Source organism: Oxyura jamaicensis, chromosome 2, assembly GCF_011077185.1.
Source record: "Oxyura jamaicensis isolate SHBP4307 breed ruddy duck chromosome 2, BPBGC_Ojam_1.0, whole genome shotgun sequence".
NCBI classification, from domain to species: domain Eukaryota; kingdom Metazoa; phylum Chordata; class Aves; order Anseriformes; family Anatidae; genus Oxyura; species Oxyura jamaicensis.
The window spans coordinates 78,299,668-78,319,973 of NC_048894.1; the positions used below are offsets into that span (position 1 = coordinate 78,299,668).

General features: G+C 38.6%; 1 protein-coding gene across 2 annotated transcripts in view; it reads left to right on the plus strand.

Annotated features, from left to right (window-relative positions):
* The window catches only part of LOC118161255 (cadherin-6), a 99,474-nt gene that overhangs the window by 60,183 nt on the left and 18,985 nt on the right, over nt 1–20,306 (plus strand). For both annotated transcript variants that reach the window (XM_035316403.1, XM_035316404.1), the window contains exons 3-5: nt 15,481–15,775; nt 17,292–17,411; nt 19,414–19,581. In XM_035316403.1, the coding sequence (XP_035172294.1) occupies nt 15,481–15,775; nt 17,292–17,411; nt 19,414–19,581 (583 nt within the window). The remainder of the gene's footprint in view (nt 1–15,480; nt 15,776–17,291; nt 17,412–19,413; nt 19,582–20,306) is intronic.

Genomic DNA, 20,306 nt, shown 5'->3' on the forward strand with positions numbered 1-20,306 from the left:
ATCCTTTCATTTTTTTGCCTAATATTTAACCAGAGTTTCCCTCATTGCAGCTTCTGTCTACTGCCTTTCATCCTCCATCTTCTCTAGCTTCGTCTTCTCTACACTGCCCCATTATGTAGCTGTAAACAACAGTAAGCCTTCTCTTCTTAAACCTAAACAAAAACATTCATTCCTCCTCTCTTCATACATCACACACTCAGACTTCCTAACCCTCTTGGTGACCCTTCTGTAGACTCCCTGCAGTGAGTCAAGGTCTTTCTTTTACAGAGGAGGCACAAAACTAGATGCAGTGCTCCACTTGCATTCTCACAAGCCCTGAACGGAGGAGAAAGATCTATGCCCTCTATCCATGGGCCACACTACCTCTAAAAGAAACCAGCGTATAGCTGGCTTTCTTCTCAGCAAGGACATACTGCTGATTCATTTTCAGATTTTTGAAATGAAACACCCAGATCCTTCCCTGCAAAGATGTTTTCTATTCGGCCTGTACTGCTGCAAGGGATTAGTCCAGCACAGACACAGGACTTTTTGCCTTTGCCTGTGCTGAACTTCATGAAGCTTCTATCACTCCATTTCTCCAGGCTGCTGATGTCCTTCCAAATAGCACCTCTACCTTCCCAATATTGACAGCTCTCCACGCAACCAACCTCAAATTTTTTATGATTTGCAAAATTGCTGAGAGTGCATTCCATCATTTGAGGTGTTAGTAAAGTCACTAAGCAGTACTGACCCCCAGTGCCACCCTCTGAGGAACACCACGAGTAATCAGCCACCAGCTGGACTTCTAACCACAGATGTCAACCCTTTGAGCTTGGCTATCCAGACAATTTTCCACACACTTTATTTTCTGTTTATGCAATCTATGTCTCACCAATTTGTCTATCAAAATACTGTGACAAAGGCTTTACTGAAGTCATGTAATATCCTCTGCTCCCTAGTTGCCCACTGTGCCATCCATGTCATCATGGAAGGGAAACGGGTTGGTAAAGCGATTTGCCATTGCTAAATCCACATTGGTTGCTCCCAAGCACCTTGTTTTTCTTCACGTGCCTAGGTTTAGCTTCCAAGCAATTTTCTCCCTGGGACTGAGGTATAGCTGGCCAGCCTCTCATTCCAGCTCCTTCTCATCCTTCTTTAAAATGGGTGTCACTTTCCCTGTTTTCAGAAATCAGGAACCTTCCTCAATCACTACGGCTTTTAAAATATTACAGAAAGAAAACATTCCTTCACCACCCTTTGATGCATCCTATATTATCCCATGGACCTGAGTTTGTCTGATTTGTTTAAAAGGTCTTTATTGTTTTTCATTTTTATTTTTATTTATTTGTTTATTTTCATCTGCTCTGTAATGCATCACCTCACCAGAATTTGCTGATAAGCTCAAGGACCTATGAGACCCGAGGGCAAACTGCACTTTCACATCCTCGAGCAGTTTGTCTTTCTGCACACATCCAACATAGTGCATCCCCTGGTCAACTCACCAATCACTTGTGTGAAGAAATTGTCTTACGGCACTTTGCAGAAACCTGGATTGCTTGCACACAGCCATATTGCCTTTCCAGCAGGCATCGGAATGATTAAAGTCCCTCACGAGTACCATAGCCTGCAGTCATACAGCTTCCTCCATCTGTCTAAAGAAGCCTTCATATACTTGGTTTCTTTGAGCAGGCAGTCTGTAGTGGATGCCTACCATGATATCACTTGTGGTGATCCGTCCTTTTATCTGCAAGCTCTTGAGTGATTTGTCACCTGTTCCAAAGCAAAGCTCCATCCACCTGAGCTGATCTTTTGTTAATCCACCTTCCTGGCCTGGCCTTCCTTAAGGACCTTCATCCTTCTATTGCAGCGTATGAGCCACGTGAGCTACCCCTTGTGTCCTAGTTGATGCTCCTTTGAAAAAAGAATCTACTTAATGAAAGCCTTGGCAAAGATTTCCCATAAGCAAACTCTTGGTCGAGCAGCCTTCCTCAAGAGAGCCCTGTCAAGATTTATATATGCGGCCTTTTCAATTGTCTCACACAACTCCTTAATTCTCTGTTTACACAACACAAACATCAGAAACAAAGTTGGGAAACATGACAGCATGGAGATATTTTTCCTTTCTTCACTTTCTGAATTACGGCCCTAGATGAGCCAGGCATGCAAACAGATTAAAGACTCTACTAAACCTGTGGATATGAATTTATTTCCTTCTTGTTAGATCTTCATTTAAATGAGAATGTGGCTTCTCCTTTGTTTGAGTGTTCGTCTATATTCTCGCTTCTCCACTCCCTACTTTCCACCCTGCCACACACGCTTTCACCTAGCATATAAAATTCATACGCATACCTCTGGATTTGATTGGCAGCATTAAGTACAGCTCAGAAAATCAAGGGGTCACCTTTGTCAGTAAGCAAAGGATGAGCATTTGCTTTCATGCACATCCATCAGGGAGTAGTAAGAAGCTGTTACTTACTGAAGAAGCCTGATGTTTTATTCAACTACATCCCAATAAAAACATTTCTGGATATTAGGCCAAGTATTTTATTTTTTTTTTCTTCCCTAGTTCATCATTAAGTGATATCTACTCACTCCTCCCCACCCCTCCCCAAAGAATAGAGATTTTTACTGCATTAAAAATGTATTTCTTCATCTAACTTTATGAATCCATGTTATTGCCACAAAGAAAGATCAGGGCTGATATAATATTAAAGTTAAGGTGCTTTATTTGCCAGTGATTTAGGGACATTTTTTAAAGTGTGTAAGTCTGAGAAAAACACTTTTCAGTTAAATGGGTAATTTTGACCTCTCATAAAGAGTAAGCCCTGGGTAAATTTCCTGAGATACCGAAGGCAATCAAAGCTGGACGTATAATACAGACTGATTTCACTAACTATTCTAATCAAGTAATTTAGACATTAAGGGACATATACTGAGACAAATTATTAGTTACCAAGGTGCATGTTTGTAGAAAGTACTCTTTTTTTGAAGAAAAAAAAAAAAAAAACTAATTTCACTAGATACCTGTTGTCATCAGCTACTATTATTTGAGTTCCCTTTCTGACTGAGTAATGCAGTACAGGATAGAAGTCTCATAAAAGTCAGCTGGAGATCTTCAAAGACACAGATCAACCCACAAAAGTATTCGGCCATAAAATGGCTATACACACAAACTCTTATGATACCTTTTTCCTGTGTAATTTTAAAAAGACTACATATATATACACGTATATATGTAGTATATATATATATATACACACATATATACATGTCTTCTGGCTCAGTGAGTACCTTTTCTTGCAAAAATGGAAATGCAACGTAGCCAATGTATTATTTAATAAAGTTAAAGAGTGAAGGTACATTAACTATGCTGTAGGTATCTTCTCCTGTGCACACACCTGTCTTTGAGATATACAAGGATGTCAGGATATGGGAACTATTTTGCTCTGACTTGAAAAAAAAGCTACAAGGAAAGTAGGTGCTCTTGAATTGTATTTGCAATTCTCATTGAAAAAAAATGGGGATTCAGGCAAGAGACTTCTGTGGAGGCATCCCTTTCTTCAGGGTCTCTCACTCCCACTGAAACTCATTACAAGTTAGGCACTTAATTTTCCTTAACTCCACCACTCACCCAGTAGAAGAAAAAACACGCACTTATTTTCACTTCAGCACAAAGTCATAAGTTTTAAGACACCTCCAGATGTTATCTGAGCTCATATAGCCAGCCCGAGAGTGCAGAACCTCCCTCATCTACCCCTTCCCTTAACTAATGTGTGATGACCTTCAGCTGGTGGAGAACAAGCACCTGAGAGCAATTACATTTTGTAGTGTTGCGGCCGGATTAGGAATAGGACAACAACCCATTCGCTAAATGCAGCAGGCTTTGGCAAAGCCACAGTATTTCCCTTGCTTTATTTCAGTTTCTTCAGTCTTTCTATAAGCTAACATAGAGCAAATTACAACTAAGACTTTCAAATCATGCTATAAGCATTATGTACAGAACCAAGCATTGTTAACAACCCACATTTTACTGCAGGAAGAACGCAGAAGCATCAAAAAATGATCTAACATCAGACAGTAAGACTGTGACAGAGACAATATTAAAACCTGCAAGTCCAGTATTTTCAACTACAAGCCTACCTTTCCCTTGCATACCTTGTGTTTTTGTCAAAGAGATGCATTTACATGCACTTCACTTGTTATTTTTTTATACCAAGCAAATCACCAGTTATGCCTCAAACTAACCTTGCTGTTTAGTCCTTAAGACACACTCGAATCCAGTGACTGACTATGCAGTTATGGGGGCAAACCTGCAGTGATGAGCAAGTCCGTCTCCTATAACAAAATGACTTGTACAGCTCTTTATGGCTTTCAAGGCTTCAAAGGACTGAATTTTCATTGCTGACCACTGAAGTGTACACACTGGGTAATAAAGTAATTTTTAATCTCTCCTAATGTTCTGCTCAGATACACATGCAAGAGAGTATTCTTCGTACCTGAGCTAGGGTATGCAGCTAGGGGTGGCTACGTCCTTCGTGCTTTTTCCTAAGTGAATACTGATGCTTCAGCTAAAACAAGTCCTCCTGTCTATCAGGTACTGTTTCCAATACACACTCGAAAAAGAATGGCAAAAAAGGGCTGATAGTCACTATGACAAAGAAATGCCAGATGCTGAAACGGACGGAGCAAAAAGTATAAAAACATTTTTTCAAACAGCTTTGGCCTTCCATAAGGAACTGAGATCTGGTTAACAACCATATCTTTTGTACGGGTAATTCGTGAAGTCCGTACACTGCTGTTTTGTTATGATCACTGCTGTTTAGCTGGAGAGGGCAACGGCATAATGAAACCCAACTGCTGTATCAGTTTACAACAAATGCGCATGTTTGTATATTAAGTGAGAGAAATCACTTTCTCAGAGGTGTAATGGCTTTGAGTTCTTCAGTGCCTACAGCATGAGGCTGGATCTCTTTCTTATGGTTATCAGGTAATTCAAAGAAAAGCAAGAAGTTTAGTGAAAACATGAAATTCAAGGGCCCTTATGTATAGAGAGGATCAGACTTGGACACAGCCTGCCTTATTAACTATGTAAGACTTACTTGTCTGTCATAACTGTGAATTTATCATTTACAGTTATAATTGCTGTTAGAGATAACAGCAAGAGGAACAAATAACACTGCATTACCACAGAAAAGCTGAGCAGCTATCGGCTCAAGAGAATATGGAGACACCTTTACCTAGTTTGCAGCCTTGTTAAATAATCATTAAGATGAGATAACAAGTTGCTCCTAGAGGGAGCGACTGACAGCATAAGAGACCTTCCCGGTTTGATGTACTGCAGTGCAGGACAAAAGCTCCTGTGTCATTGTCCCTGTTTAATCCCATTGAAGAGCAGCAGCAGCTGGGGAACCCAAGAGGGAAAGAGTTGATAGGCCCTAGGCAACGTTGAAAGGACTGACACTTCCCAATTGATTTTCTGCAAAGCTGATTAGCTGTGGCTGCATGTTTGCACTTCAGGTTAGAAAACCCATTTGTGATTTTGAAGGGTGTGTAATAAAAGCATGAGTCACCACAGTATGGATGTTTAATCTTAGTTTTGCATGTTTTAAAGAGGACAGCAGGTTCCTGACTACTCTTTGGGCAGCCTGTCCCACAAGCCAAGGATCACAACATCAGCCAAATTATCGTGCAGGTCTATCTCAGGCCATGCCGTCTCACATACAGTCCTCACAAAAGCAGAATGAAAAGAGCCTTCCAACCTGCCTGGAGGGTGCAAGTCTGGAGGGTCCAAAGTGAGAGCACTTTGTCTCTTGTCCCTGGTCAAATCATAAATACTCATTCCAATCCCCTTTATACTCTATTTCTTACCTTTTTTTTTCTTTTTTTTTTTTTCTTTTTTTTTTTTTTTTTTCCCATCCCAGCAGCCTATACTCTTAGCACAGGGCCTTTTCTACGTTTTGTTTGTTTGTTTTGAAATCAGATGCCACCATCTTTTACTCCCAGTTTGCCTTTCAAGGAGCTGTTTGCTTCTGAATCTTGAAATGTTCTTAATGCTTCTCGGTCCATTCATTTCCTGAAGCTGTTCAGAAGCACAATACCGTTTTTAGCTTCTCAGCATCATTACAGAGAATGGATTGGCGCTCCTGCTTTTGAGAGTGAATGAGGACTACCGCTGAGATTTTGATACTCTCAAGAAGCAGATAGATACCATTACCCTGGTGTGGGATTTTTTGCTGTTGTTGTTTTGGTTTTTCTAGGTGTCTTTTTATTCCTCCTATAGTTCTCAGTCTCAGCACAATCTTTTTGCAGATGCTTCTACTGTTACTGAATGCTGGTATCTGACAGCTAGCTTTTTTTCCCCATTTGCTGTGGGTGCAATCTTAGCATTTTTTTCTCCTTTAAACGCATGGCATGCTTATCTTGTAAAATCCTCAGGGTTAGAGCTAAGGACCAGTACCTAGGTTAAAGGGGGCCTAGGGGGCATTTTTGTTTTACCTTTGCCTCTTGATAAAGCTCTTCAGTTGCATCTTGGACTTGAGTCCAAGTACTGGACTTTGAATTCTTTACAGAACTTCTGGTTTATATTTCAATTTTTACATTATATATATATATATATATATATAAACATAGCCCGTTTTATATTATTTTATCAATAGGATTCCACAGCTGAACATCTTAGGGTTTAAAGTATTTCTGGATTTGCTATACTACTCTTTATAGCATTAAAAAAAAAAAAGTAAGCACAATACAAATAAGATATAGTGTATTTTCAAATAACTCCAAACAAACCAATATCCCGAGAAATCTCATATAACCTTAGTAATTCTTCAGTTCTGTTTCATTAATTTATTACGGGTTTAATATTTGCACACCTGATGTTAGTACCGTATCGTATCCTTTACCACTGATCAGAATATCTCACAGAAAGAAAAAGATGATTTTAAAAGGAAGGAACAGAAACAGATAGAAATGCAATGTTCATGAAAGAGGAGTTGGGGAAAAAAAATCAAATACACAATGAATGGTCATAAATTAGAAACGGTAAGAAAAGGGGAAAAACCTGAGTCTTTTAGTCAGTCCTGGGATGACAGGAAGAAGCTAGTTCAATATGGCAATGAAAATGGCAAATGTACCTACTCATTTGTAATAAAGATAGGAAAATACTAACATCACTGTTTAAAAACCTGCATCCGCTCATACAGAAGGAAAGACAATAAAAATGGACTAATTACAGAAAAACTATTAGGAACATCAGTCCTTCATATCTGGCCTTTTCTTCACTGACTGTTCTTGGAAACCACTTGACTCGAAAATGAGAGACTATGACTGTAAACAGGATTCCATCTGAGGACTGAAAAGTGCCCATTTTGCAAGAGAATAATACATATAGGCTGTTAGCCTAGCAAAGAAAAGTACTGCGAGCATAAGGGATTCTTATCTTTAAATGCTGGAAGAGGAAGACTATATGAATGTGGGAGGAGGTCCTTAAAACAGAAAAACAATCTTGGCACGAGAACAAAGCTAATCTGGGAAACAAGATTTTTCTAATCATCAGAGCAGTGATTTCTTCAAATAGGTACTGTGTACCTGTCATACATTTCTCTTCCCTAGGCGGGGTGGGAAGCAAGGAAGTTAGAACTGCATTAACAAATTCAAACACTCAGGAACCAGTCACACTGAGCCATATGAGGTTTATTGCATTAACTGTAATATAGTAACTATACTTATTATAGTAAACTAATCACTACAATAGACTAATTCAAGTACTCTGTAAAACTGTAACATCTGTAAGGTCAAGAAAGTGATGAACAATGAAGATCATAGAATCATAGAACGGCTTTGGTTGGAAGAGACCTTAAAGATCATCCAATTCCAACCCCCCTGCCATGGGCAGGGCTGCCACCCACCAGACCAGGTTGCCCAGGGCCGCATCCAGCCTGGCCTTGAACACCTCCAGGGATGGGGCATCCACAGCTTCTCTGGGCAGCCTATGCCAGGGCCTCACCGCCCTCTGAGTGAAGAATTTCCTCCTAACCTCTAATCTAAATCTCTCTTCTTCCCATTTAAAACCATTCCTCCTTGTCCTATCATTATCTGCCTGAGCAAAAGCTGCTCTTCATCATTTTTATAAACCCCCTTTAAGTACTGAAAGGCTGCAACGAGGTCTCTCCGGAACCTTCTCTTCTCCAGGCTGAACAGCCCCAGCACTCTCAGCCTTTCTTCACAGGGGAGGTGCTCCAGATTGCTGGATTGCTTAGGAAAGCAGATCTTGGGTTAGTGAGGAGATATAAAAAAGTGGTTATCTACTTCAAGCACCTGTCATAACAGTCTAAATAAAGCCCCTGCGTGGAGGAGCTCTTTCTGGCAGCTGCACATCTGGAATGATGGTGCTGTGCTCTGGTAAGGTCGAGTCTGTTTGCATTTCTCTTTTCAGCTTGTCAATACTTTTAGTTTGGTTCGTTTATTTTCCTTGGAAATGACAGTGTTTGAATCTTACTTCAAACTGCTGCTCCCCCACCTCTTTTGAGGCTGTAGAGTATAAATGTTCATATAATCTTCAAATTGCTTTGTGTAAGAATGGAATCACTTCTTACAGTTCTCTAAACACCTTCTCCTATTCTCTTCTGAATTCTTTTTTAGCATCCTCCCATTTTCACCAGAAATTTAAGTTAAATTTTTGAAATAATGATATAATTCAAAGGTAGGTACCTACCTCTTAACATAACCATCCAGAGATGTGACCTAAGCAGACAAGTATCCTCAGTGTTCCAGCCACAGTCTCTGTTCACTGTCCTTTTTAAATAATGTTAAGTCCATTAACCACTTCCACTTAAGTTTTATAGAGGAGTAAAGGTGTTGAAACCATTCATCTCCTAAACAGTTTGGAAGAACAGTAGCTGCATGAAGCCAAGAAATCTACATTGTGCCTTGACTGTTTGGTCAGCTGGCTGTGCCGTAAATATGCAGCACATTCTGACTTTTTCCAGCCAGGATTTAGGGGATATGAGAAGAAGCTTAGCATTTTGCAGGCAAGAGGTTTGGAGGACATGGCTGGAGCAGGATGTATGAAAAACCATGCAGTGGGCTAACTGATAGGAGGCAGAGCAGGATGCTTTGCCTAAGGGGTGAATCGGAAGGAGGTGGTTATGTGAACCATGAAAGGAACCAGAGCTTTGCATAACTGAAGCCATAAGAAAATGGCACACACATCCCCAGGAAACCTCTCGTTTCTGGTGATGCTGGATCTCCTTGTGGATCTTGTGGAGTATCTTTTTAGAAAAAAAAAAAAAAAAAAAAAAAATTAATCTCTTTTATGGCTTAAAATAAATGATTTCTGTAAGCATTTGCCCTGATGATACGTGACAGAGTGTATGAATTTGTAGGTATATGGAATACATTCAGTGTTTGGCAGGTACTTTTTTGGGCATTAGGAAGCAAATAAGTAAGTTTCAGCAAAATATACATAAGTACTTATTACCTAACGTACAAAAAAATGCTTTTTTCCTTTTAACACAGAGTCACCAAGTGGAGTAAAAGCTTTTGGGATGATTATTTGATGATATTAATGGTGTTGATTATGATATTAATTTACAAGGTTGGTTGATGTTACAGGGATAGAAAGCACCAGGAGGAACAAGGGGGTTATTATTCTGAAATAGAAAGAGTGTGCAATATTATGGTATTACAGTATTTTGAGTGCTTTAGTTTTTCTGAATGCTGTAGCATCGCACTGTGTAACCTCAAGCAATACATGTCGTTGAATTTGTTCAGTACTAGACAAGACTCTGCTGTTTGGATCTACTCAATTTGGAGTGAAATCATTGCTGTGAATGCTGCCAAGTGTAAACCAGTGATTCTCTTTGTTTCCAACTGCCTACTTGCTACTTTAATAATTGGTCTCTATTTCATTATTGTGCTAGGGGAAAAAAATGTGACCACAGCAACTCCAGAATAGCAAGTTCTTCTAATAAACACGAACAATAAGAGATGAGGCAGTTTATTTCTGGATAATTGTAGGTTGATGGTTCAGTGTGTACATCCCAAGGTTAATTGGCTTGTGTCTTCGTAGAATTCCAGGAACTGCTCTGAAATTCAGGGAGCTGGGGGTTATATTCACAACAGGAACCAGAACTTGGTCTGTAGGACGGATGTAAAACTGCCTAGCCCACTGAATTGCCAGGTATCATAACCAGTGATATGACATTACTGGGAGCTAAACTGCAATTTACAGCTGTCTTACATAACCTAAAGCCACTTCCTGAATGAGATTAACTACGATGCTTAAATCAGTGTTATAGAGTGAGGTAGAGGAGGGATGTTATTTCTCTCAGGAAAATATCCATGGACTGAAATTTCATTTTTTTGGAATTTAATTACCACAGCTATAAAAGTACATTCTCAGTGAAACCTCATTACAATGTGTGCTGGAAAGCTGCCTCTCTCTAATGCATTCCATTTTAACACACACCAAAAAAAAAAAAAAAAAAAAAAAGAGACAGAGCTTAATCTTAACCTACTACAATATGTGGGACCTCACTTTCATTACAAAGTTTAGATGCTGCTGTTTCAAACAATTTTGTATCAAGGTGGATTTAGCGTGAATAGTAAAGGGCCCCAAAAGGGCTCCACCAGTCCCTGACCAGGCCGAGGGCCCTCGGCAGCACCATGGCCGCCAGTCCCTGCCCCACTGAGGCTGCAGCAGGGCCGGGCTCCAGCTCCCCACCGGACGGGCCCTGCCTGCCCCCCACCTGTTTTAGAACACACTAACGCTGCTTCTTACCAGCGTGCTGCCAACATTTTGGAGTACAGCTCTTGCACTTTGCAGTACCAAAGATAGACATTAATAAGTCGCACAACTTAATGCCAATTTGATCTGCTGCTTTCATGCCGTTTCAATTTATAGTCTTACTATAAAAGTACATGAAAGACTCCTTTAATTTCTCCCCACATACTCTGCTGAAATAATTCCTATTTGTGTTGCATGTGTCTGATTCCATTTTTGAAAACCTGGTAAAATTTTCATGGAGCTTTGCTTTAAAGTTAAGCAATCCTATGTATTGGAGATGAACACAAATACTGTAAATATATTCACTCACACACACACACACAATGCTCACAGTACAAATGCATTGTGCACAGCTTTCACCTACCTTTTCCTTTCTGTCATGCTGAGGAGACACTTGTCACTGCCCTTGATGCTTTTGGGGGCCTCTGCCACTGTGACACTGGGGAAAGCGAGGCTGCTTCAGATTGTGGCTACTTTCAACAAAAAAAAATCCTCTTTTAAAATTACTTAGGTATGTGACAATGAGCATGATGTCACATACAGGTAGCTAACACTGCAGTCCTGCATTCATTTTAAACATCTATTTGTGTTTCTTGCTGGAGGAATTAGGCCCTGGCTGTTTTCAGGCAGCCATGTTAGTAATTTGGGCCAGGACACTTGCGGGGTGGAGGAGGGGGGAAGGAAAAAACTGGACGGGTTTTATTTGACTATAAATCATTAAAGGCAAACCAGATGGTTCACATAACAGTGGAATTAAAGTAAAATGAGTAAAAGTATGTCTAGGGCGTAATAAAATCTTTAATTTGTCGTTCATCCTCAGCCTTAGCCAGTGACTGATGGGTGATTTCACAAAAGTGTCCTGACAAGATTCTGAGTGAATGAATTTACTATAATATTAATACTGCTCAATTGATGATTCATTTGCTGTTTATTGCAACAGCATAGACCTATTTCTTCACAATTTTGCTTACCTTTGGAGTATTGCTCAGTTCAGCGCTCCGCTGACATGAATGTCATTGAGTAACACTGAGTTCCTCAGGAAATAAAAGCTCTAATTTTAAGTGGAGCACTAAAAACATTTGGCTGTTTTAACATCGCATTGAGGAACAGTAATACGATACAGTCCAGCGGACATGAGCACTGTGTCCCACAATGTATTATTCTATCCCATGACTATCTGCCATGGTCCATTTATCTGGCCTGTGACCAACTTTATGCAGAGGATAATGGATACTTTTTCAACACGGGTTAGCACCCAGAGTGAAGCTATAATGTCTTGTGTTGGCTACGATCTGCCCTGCTGAAAGCATCTGTAGTATACTTTATATGCATATCTCATCACAGCAAACTTCCTGTGAAATGAGGTGTCTGGGTAGTGAAAAATAACTTCAGCTTAAAAGGAAAGCAGGGTTGTTACCACTACTCATTTCATCTTCATAAGCTAACAATTGTGTTACATTTTATGTACAACACCATCAACTGCATTTTTAAATGCATCTTTCCTCTGGGCCCTTCTTTTGGCCTAAGCTTGCACCATTAGTTTCGCCTTTGCATTTTATTCCTAGTTTTTTTAACGTGGTTAGAGTAGCAATCTCCCCTTTCGTATAGGTCACACAGACAGAATATTGCTTCCAAGTAAACTGACACTTAAGAAGAAATAGAACAGATTGCTTTTGCCTGGATAAAATTTTATACCAAGCAAACAGTCAAGCACAGATAAAGTAATCTCTAATAACAAATTGTTTTTCCAGATATTTTCCTCACATGTGAATGCTGCAAATTTACAATCTGTAAGAAACTTTCCTACAGATCTGCAGGAATGTTATTTTCTGAAAAAGGAGGGCACAAAATCCAAACTATTTTGGCCTAGCTATTAAGCAGTCGATGCTGGTGCAGTGATATTGGCCTATCCCAGCAAAAAGAAAAAACAAAACACCTGGTGCTGAATGGCTAGAAAAACATCATAATTTACTGAAATCAAGCATTGTAATTATACCTTTTGAGAATCTTTATGAAGCAGGTTCTTGAGGCCACGTGTGGTAACACACTGTAAGGGCACTGTTGGTTTGAAGAGCAGGCAGTCAGCCAGACTGAGCTCTGTGTAACATACACTAGGCAGAAGATGTGACCTCCCTCAGATTTCACTCTAACTGTACATAAGCCATTTACTGTCTGACCAACGGAGCACTTAGTTTGTTCTGTCATGTCTTAGGAAAGTTTTAAAACTGAAGGCAACAGAGTTGAAAAGGATCTTGTCATATGGAATACTTATTTTCAAAAGTTAGTGGTTTTGCTGAAGGGCTAGAGACTGGACCTTTCTTTAATGAAGATCACCTCATTCTCAACATTAATGAGTTAGTACACTGAGACATACATTTTCTTGATACAGAGTCACAATCCGTCTTACACAGGTGGATTAGTTGTGGGGAAAGAATGGAAATTTCATAAACTATTGACTTGAAAAAAAAATCACACATTTCTATTTTTAGCTCTTTATATGGTATAGACTATGTAAAAAATATTATGGAAAACAATTCCCAGTGGTTCCAACACCTTTTCTAGCCTGACCTTTTTTGCTACCTTGTTCTTTGAAACCAGTTTTAATTAAAATGGTGATAAAAACTATTTTGGGAGTCAGCCTGTAATAAGTCTCACAACAGCACTATTCCATGATTAATATGAATTAATGATAGTCTGTTACCGAGGGCTGTTTTTCTCCCAATATGATGCAGACAAAATTAAAGAGGCATTCAAGGCAAACAAAAATTAAATTTTGGGGTGTGAAACAACCATAAGAAATACACATTTTTAAAGACAGAATTCTTTCCATGCCTTTTCTGTTGCAGGTTGCCTTTGAGAAAATTATATTCAAATATCCTATTATAATTACTTCCCACAGTAGACTTCTAGTCTGACTTCTTAACAAGCAGGTCTAACAGATACTCTTCAGAGGCTTAGGTTCTATCTAGTAGTATAATTTCTGTAGGCCTGATAGCCAACTGACTGGGACTCAGGAGGTTTGAACTCTATTCCATGTACAGTTTTGGGAAACTTGAAGTTTCTATACTTTGTTATTCAAAAAACAGAGCAAGTGTTATTGACTGCTTTTGTGAAGGGTTTTGAAATGTGATGAAAAGTGTTGCATACAATCTGGCTATTGGTATTCTTATTATCAAGAGAAAGGGCTGTGTGCAAAATTACATTGAATGCTCATTTTCTCGCTGAAGGAGAAAATGAAGGAACAGTGCCTCGGCACATCTGCTAATGATTAACCATGCTACAGTTCTGAGATTTTGTTTGATTCGACACTCTTTGTATGTGTGGTGTCAAAGAGATTTGCCCTTGAAGTTGGAGTGGTTGCATGGAGCATGCTTTCTGTAGGGACCACAGGCACGTAGTGGAGCGCTATGCCACCAAGTGTGTTGTCAGTATGCTGCTAGCATAGCGCTGATCTGGGCAGAAGGTTGGAGGAAGCCCAAAACATTGACCATATGGTCATACTGGAGGCTGCCCTTCCAGTGTGGTTGGGGCATAGCCGAGCACTGGTAAAATCTATGTGAAGATCATAATATTCTATATTCTTTCCACTTACAAATCTTTCTCTTCTATGCAGCGTGCTATCCAGCAATGTTAAGTGCTTCACCACACCTTCAGCTAGGTATATTTTTTGTTATTTGCATTCAGGAGGAGAAGCAATGAGAAAGTCCATCTCTCCTGACTCATCAACATGTCTTTTTTTATGAAATCAACCATCTGCAGAGTCTGATACCTGATCTTTTTTGATCTTTTTTTTTTTTTTTTTCCCAAGAATTTTGTCATAAAATGATGAAACCAAACTTAGAATCCATTTTAATAAATATATATAATTTTTCCTCTAATGTAACAAGAAAATAAAATTTAGTTGATTAGCCTTGATTTTAAAGCCAGGGGAATAAATATGCCCTTATCAAAGGAAGAGCCATCACAGTAGGATTTAATAGGTTGTACTTTGTGTGTGCTAAGCAGCATTTCAAGGGAAATGGAAGTCTCCTGGGAAAAAAAGGTGATGGTTTGGGCAGCTCATGACTTGTATGCTATCATCATTCTCTTTCCCCCGCCCCCACCACGTTTCAGCTTGGTCCATGTCCCTTTGGATAAAGGGAGCTGCCGTCTTCGTTGCCAGCGCTGGAATGGTCTGGTACGCACACCTGCCTCTGCTCTTAGTTTGCTACATTTGTTAATACATGTATTTTCCTGTTATATGTGTATTTAGTAGTCATGGGGACATAACAGCACAGAACACAGAATTTAAACTCGAGAAGTGACTGGCATGGCCACTTTTTAATTCTTTGCTTACTGCAGTTCACGAGTCTGCTGTTTTTCCAGCTGTAGGATCTCAGTATCCTATATGTTCCTAGGATTCCACCTGAGCCACTGGCATTTAGATCAGATTGATGTATGCTTAGCTTGTGGAAGTGATCTGCAGCTGCGGTTCATGGTTTTTCTTAGTTTCTTATAATACAGCAGATGGTTTCAATTCAATTCAGACATCAAGACACAACTCTATCAATTCAGTGCTCCTACTGAGGTATCATCTCATTTCCTAAAAGCAGTGTACAGCCTTTTGGCTGGGCATTAATAATAGTAAAGTCTGTATCATTATAACAAGATAAAGTACCTAGAATTGTGTTCCAATTATTTATTTTTCTTTTTTTTTAATTCCATTTCACCACCAGCTGCATTCAGACCAGGATAAAGGAGATGGATCACTTAAGTACATCCTTTCTGGAGATGGAGCAGGAGACCTCTTCATTATCAATGAAAACACTGGTGACATCCAGGCCACAAAGAGACTAGACAGGGAAGAAAAGCCTGTATACATACTTCGTGCCCAGGCTATAAACAGAAGGACTGGAAGACCAGTGGAACCAGAATCTGAGTTCATCATTAAGATCCATGATATCAATGACAATGAGCCAATGTTTACAAAGGACGTTTACAATGCCAGCATTCCTGAAATGTCAGATGTTGGTAGGTGCTAACTATCAGTTCATTTCAGTGTCTGATATGGGTTCTTTATGTGGATTTTATTAAGGGCCCAAAGTTTAGAGACATCTGTTGTTTCAGTTGAGTAAAAGTACCTCAGCCATTTAAAAAAATCTAACCCCAGGAGAATTACCAACAACAGTTTGCTGAAAACAGAAGTGTCCACTGAGTGCAACTCACTCTCTCTGTTGTGCCACAGAAAAAGCAAGTTAATGCAATCTAGTTTAGTTCACAGTGAAAGTGAGCTGAGCTTACCTCTGTTACGTGATACTTTTAAAGGGTTTAACATATATTGCTAACATGATTTAGTTGCAGTTTAATAATATGTTAAGCCATGGTCACCTATGTGTGTCAACACAACCCCTAGAACTACCAAGGAAACGTTGTTTAGTTCAAGAAAGTAGGTGGAAAATGGCAAGTGCAGAAGTGAATGTACACACTTCAGGAGACAAAACTATCAGCCAAGTCAACTCATCACTAATTCTTAGATATGTCATTAACTTCCTATGACCCTTGTTGCTTTTTTTAGGCATCAAAAATGAGCTCCAAAGTCCAGTGATGTCCATTGAAATCTTTCAATTGGTTTCAAATGTATCAAGCTGTAAGAATCAATCAACAAAAGAAAATAAAATAATTTGCTTGAAATATGATTTTAAGATTGGATCTTTTTCACAGAGGTTGAGAGGTTTTGATTTTTTTTCTCTGTGATTCTGATGAAGGTCATTTTGATTTCTTTGTCAGAGAGCAATGGATGGTTGAACTGCAAGAAGCACATTTCTAATCTGAAATAATACCCAGGGAAAGAAACGTTAATTAATCACGATCAAGAATGAGATTAAAATAAAGCTCAGGCAATATGAAAATAAAGACTTTGGGGCATACTCTCTCCTCTCATTCATGGGACTTGTCACATGGATGAAAACTCATCTGGTGAAGGAGAACCTAATATTCACATTTTAATATGTGAATACTTTATTCACAAATCTGTCTTAAATGCCAAAACCTAAGCTAATTTTTCATGTTTGTTAACACTTTGCCTAGAATTCAAAACCATTTCTTTCTCAAAAAGGTATATGAAAAAACAGATTTGCATTCTGATGTCAAGCGCCTTAAAGTCTAAGATTGTTCAGATTGTAAATTTTAGTTTAACCTGTTACAAGCATGAGTAAATTTCTGAAAGTATATTCCTGACTAAAATTCAAATTCTAAATACCTTCAGTATCTGGGGAAAGGTGGGTTTCAGGTTTGTTTGTAAGAACTCTGATAATGGATCTACAAATACAGTCAATAACTGCATTTTAATGAACTGAGAAAAAGCCGTCTATCACTTTGGTTTTGGACCTATGACCTTTATGAGCAGAGAAATTTCTGAAAAATAAGAATATCTCCACTTTTTGCCCTAATTTTGACTTGAACACAAGCTATGCTTTTTCTGCATCATAAACTGTCTTGGGCATGGAAGAAAATGCAGATTTTTATTTTGCTTAATTTATCATTGCAGGTACCTTTGTTGTGCAAGTCACTGCAACTGATGCCGATGATCCTACATATGGGAACAGTGCTAAAGTTGTCTACAGCATTCTCCAGGGACAACCATATTTCTCTGTTGAATCTGAGACAGGTCAGGAGAGCTTATCTGTCATTCTGTGACAATGTCTGCAATTGAAAATGACATGCTAAGCCAAGCTAGGACATATTAGACAAAAACTTCAAAGAGATTACATCTTATTCAGTTCCAAATCTGACAAATCTAATAGAGCGATACATCTGTAAACATGACACCTACATTATTTTAATCTTACCAGCAAAGTCTAATAAATACAATTAGTACTGAATGAGAACCAGTTTTCAATCATTTTTAACAAGCAGTGGGTACAGAGACTGCTGTAAATGCTTAAATTAAACCAAATAGGTTGGCTTTTAGAAGAAAACGAGAAACAGGTGGGTGTGGAAAAAAAAGTGCTTAATCCTCGTAGATCTTCATAATGGCTAAATTAAGACTGAAGGTTTGCTCTTTTTTTTTTTTTTCTCCTTGTGCTTCTTCAAAACTTGTTTAAAGTAATTATAATTTCTGTACATCTGCAACATATCACTTTAATGCTAATTTTATGAAAGAAATCTTAATTAAGAATAATGATAGAAGAGGTAAAATTGGCTGTTGCGCTACACTAGCAGATCACAAATAGAATCCCAAACTTCTGAGTTCTGTTTTTGGAAGATATTTAAATTATACACAGTGACTGGAATTTTTTATGGGCTGAATAACAGACTGCTTTGGAACCTGTGCGTGTAGAACATACGAATTTTGGCGGACCAAATCTGCTGTACCACTGACTATCTCACTACATAGGGATTCTCTTCCCAAGACTTAAAACAAACTTCTACAAGAAACAAAGGATTTCAAGAAATTCTTTAAATGGAAACATCCATTTTGATAGGTTGCTGGAAGCTAGGAAAGACAGTTCTCTTCAGCAACCTTAGAGGAAAGGAATGGATTATCCCAGGCAATTAATCAGGTTTTCACATTGTTTCTTAACTAAATCTTAGAGACACGGGCAAAGTAAAGATTAGATGTCTCAGAGGAAAACGGAAGGTGAAAAAAGCTTCCCTTCAAGCATAAGGTATTAGATACTAAGAGGATTTTTGCACTGATGCACTCATTCTGACTTGAACAGTATACTATGTATTCTTAGAGTACAAAAGGATAATTTACCTGGAAGTTCGGTATTAATAACCTTTTAGCAAGAGAGTTATATGGGGAATGGAGGGGAAGTAAGGTAAACCACAGGCATGATTGTGCAGCCATGGAAATCAATTGCAAAACTCCTAGAGTCGAGTAAGTCTCTTGAAGCTGCTATGAATTTTCCCATGGATTTCAGTACATGGATTTCACTCCTTTTGCCTACAAAGGAGTCATTTCTTAGCCTTGAGACATCCAGTAAGAATCAAACATTTTGTTTCACGGTAAATCTAAATGACTGAATTTCAATAGGAGTTTTGCTGATAACTGACATTTGTGCTTTTGAAAAAGGAACAGACCAGCAAAATCATTTCAATCAATGTATAAATAGAAATATATATACTTGGGCATGCTTGGATGCTCAGTTTTCTTAATTAATTTCTCTTCTCACATTTTAATGCTGTACTGCCTCTTTAATGATGTCTTGTTGAAGTTAGCTTTTTATTTATTTTTTGCCATGTCTGTCAAAATGAAAATATTGACAGAACAGGAGAGAAAAGATGGAGCACATTATAATGAACAATGAGCCTTCTTCCAGTTCAGTGAGAGTCTTTAGCGGGGAACTGAAAAGGGGTAAATAGTTATGTAAAATAATACTGCTCACAAATAGGTAGAACATCTTTCTGGGGATGCCACTACTATTGTGGTTGTCATATAGGCAGCAGACTGAGATCTGATATGACAAGCCTGTAATTTAATGTGCCATCTCATAACAGTAAATATTTGTACTGGGTGAAGTTTACTCATTACATAGAGATTGATTTGTTCTTAAGGCTGTGGGTGTTTTTTGTTTTTCTTTTTTTTTTTTTTTTTTAAATAAGAATTTCCATCAAAGTGAGTACATTGCTTGTGAATTTTGCCTCTTTAATTTTCATGTTTTCAGGCATTATTAAAACTGCTTTGCTAAACATGGACCGTGAAAACAGGGAGCAATATCAAGTGGTCATCCAGGCTAAGGACATGGGAGGCCAGATGGGTGGATTATCAGGAACCACCACCGTGAACATCACACTGACCGACGTAAACGACAATCCTCCCCGGTTCCCTCAGAGTATGGAACATTTACATTCTATGTCTTTACAGTAAAATGGACAAAAATGGATTATTTTCACCTTAGATATTGTTTCTGCTGTTATGACTTTACTGAGTTTAAGACTTCGCTTAAGAAAGAAAAAGAGAACACGCAAGCAGTAGCATCATGCTAAGGTTAATGGCAATAACTGGAAAACATGTCTTTAATATTTTTACCCCAGTTGCAGTAGATACTCTGAGAAGTGAATTAATATACAGAAACAACTCCTATTTTTCCTACCCATTAATAGCTTTGACTGATACAGTCTGTATTTTCTGATCAATATTATTTCTATAATAGACCTTGTGGTTGACTGTCTTTTAAGGTATCTGCTCTAATCTAACATATTTAATGTTTGAAGCATTTATTTAAGTACGTAAAATGATCCCAAGAGCAATTCTATTTAAGTTAATATCTATACCCAGGAAACATTTGCCTCAATGGATTTTCCAACATTAATTGCAAACAGAAGCAAAGGCACATACATAAATATACCAGATATTCCTGCCTATTTTCCTTCCCCTGCCTCAGATCAGGGTAGATAGCTGTGTAATATTTAAAGGAAACAGTAGAGTCAGATCTCTTAGAAAACCATTTGTATTAATGATTGTTCATGGTTATAAGTAATTCAGTGATGCAGCTTTCACTCACCTTCTCTCCTTCCTTCCTTCCTTCCTTCCTTCCTTCCTTCCTTCCTTCCTTCC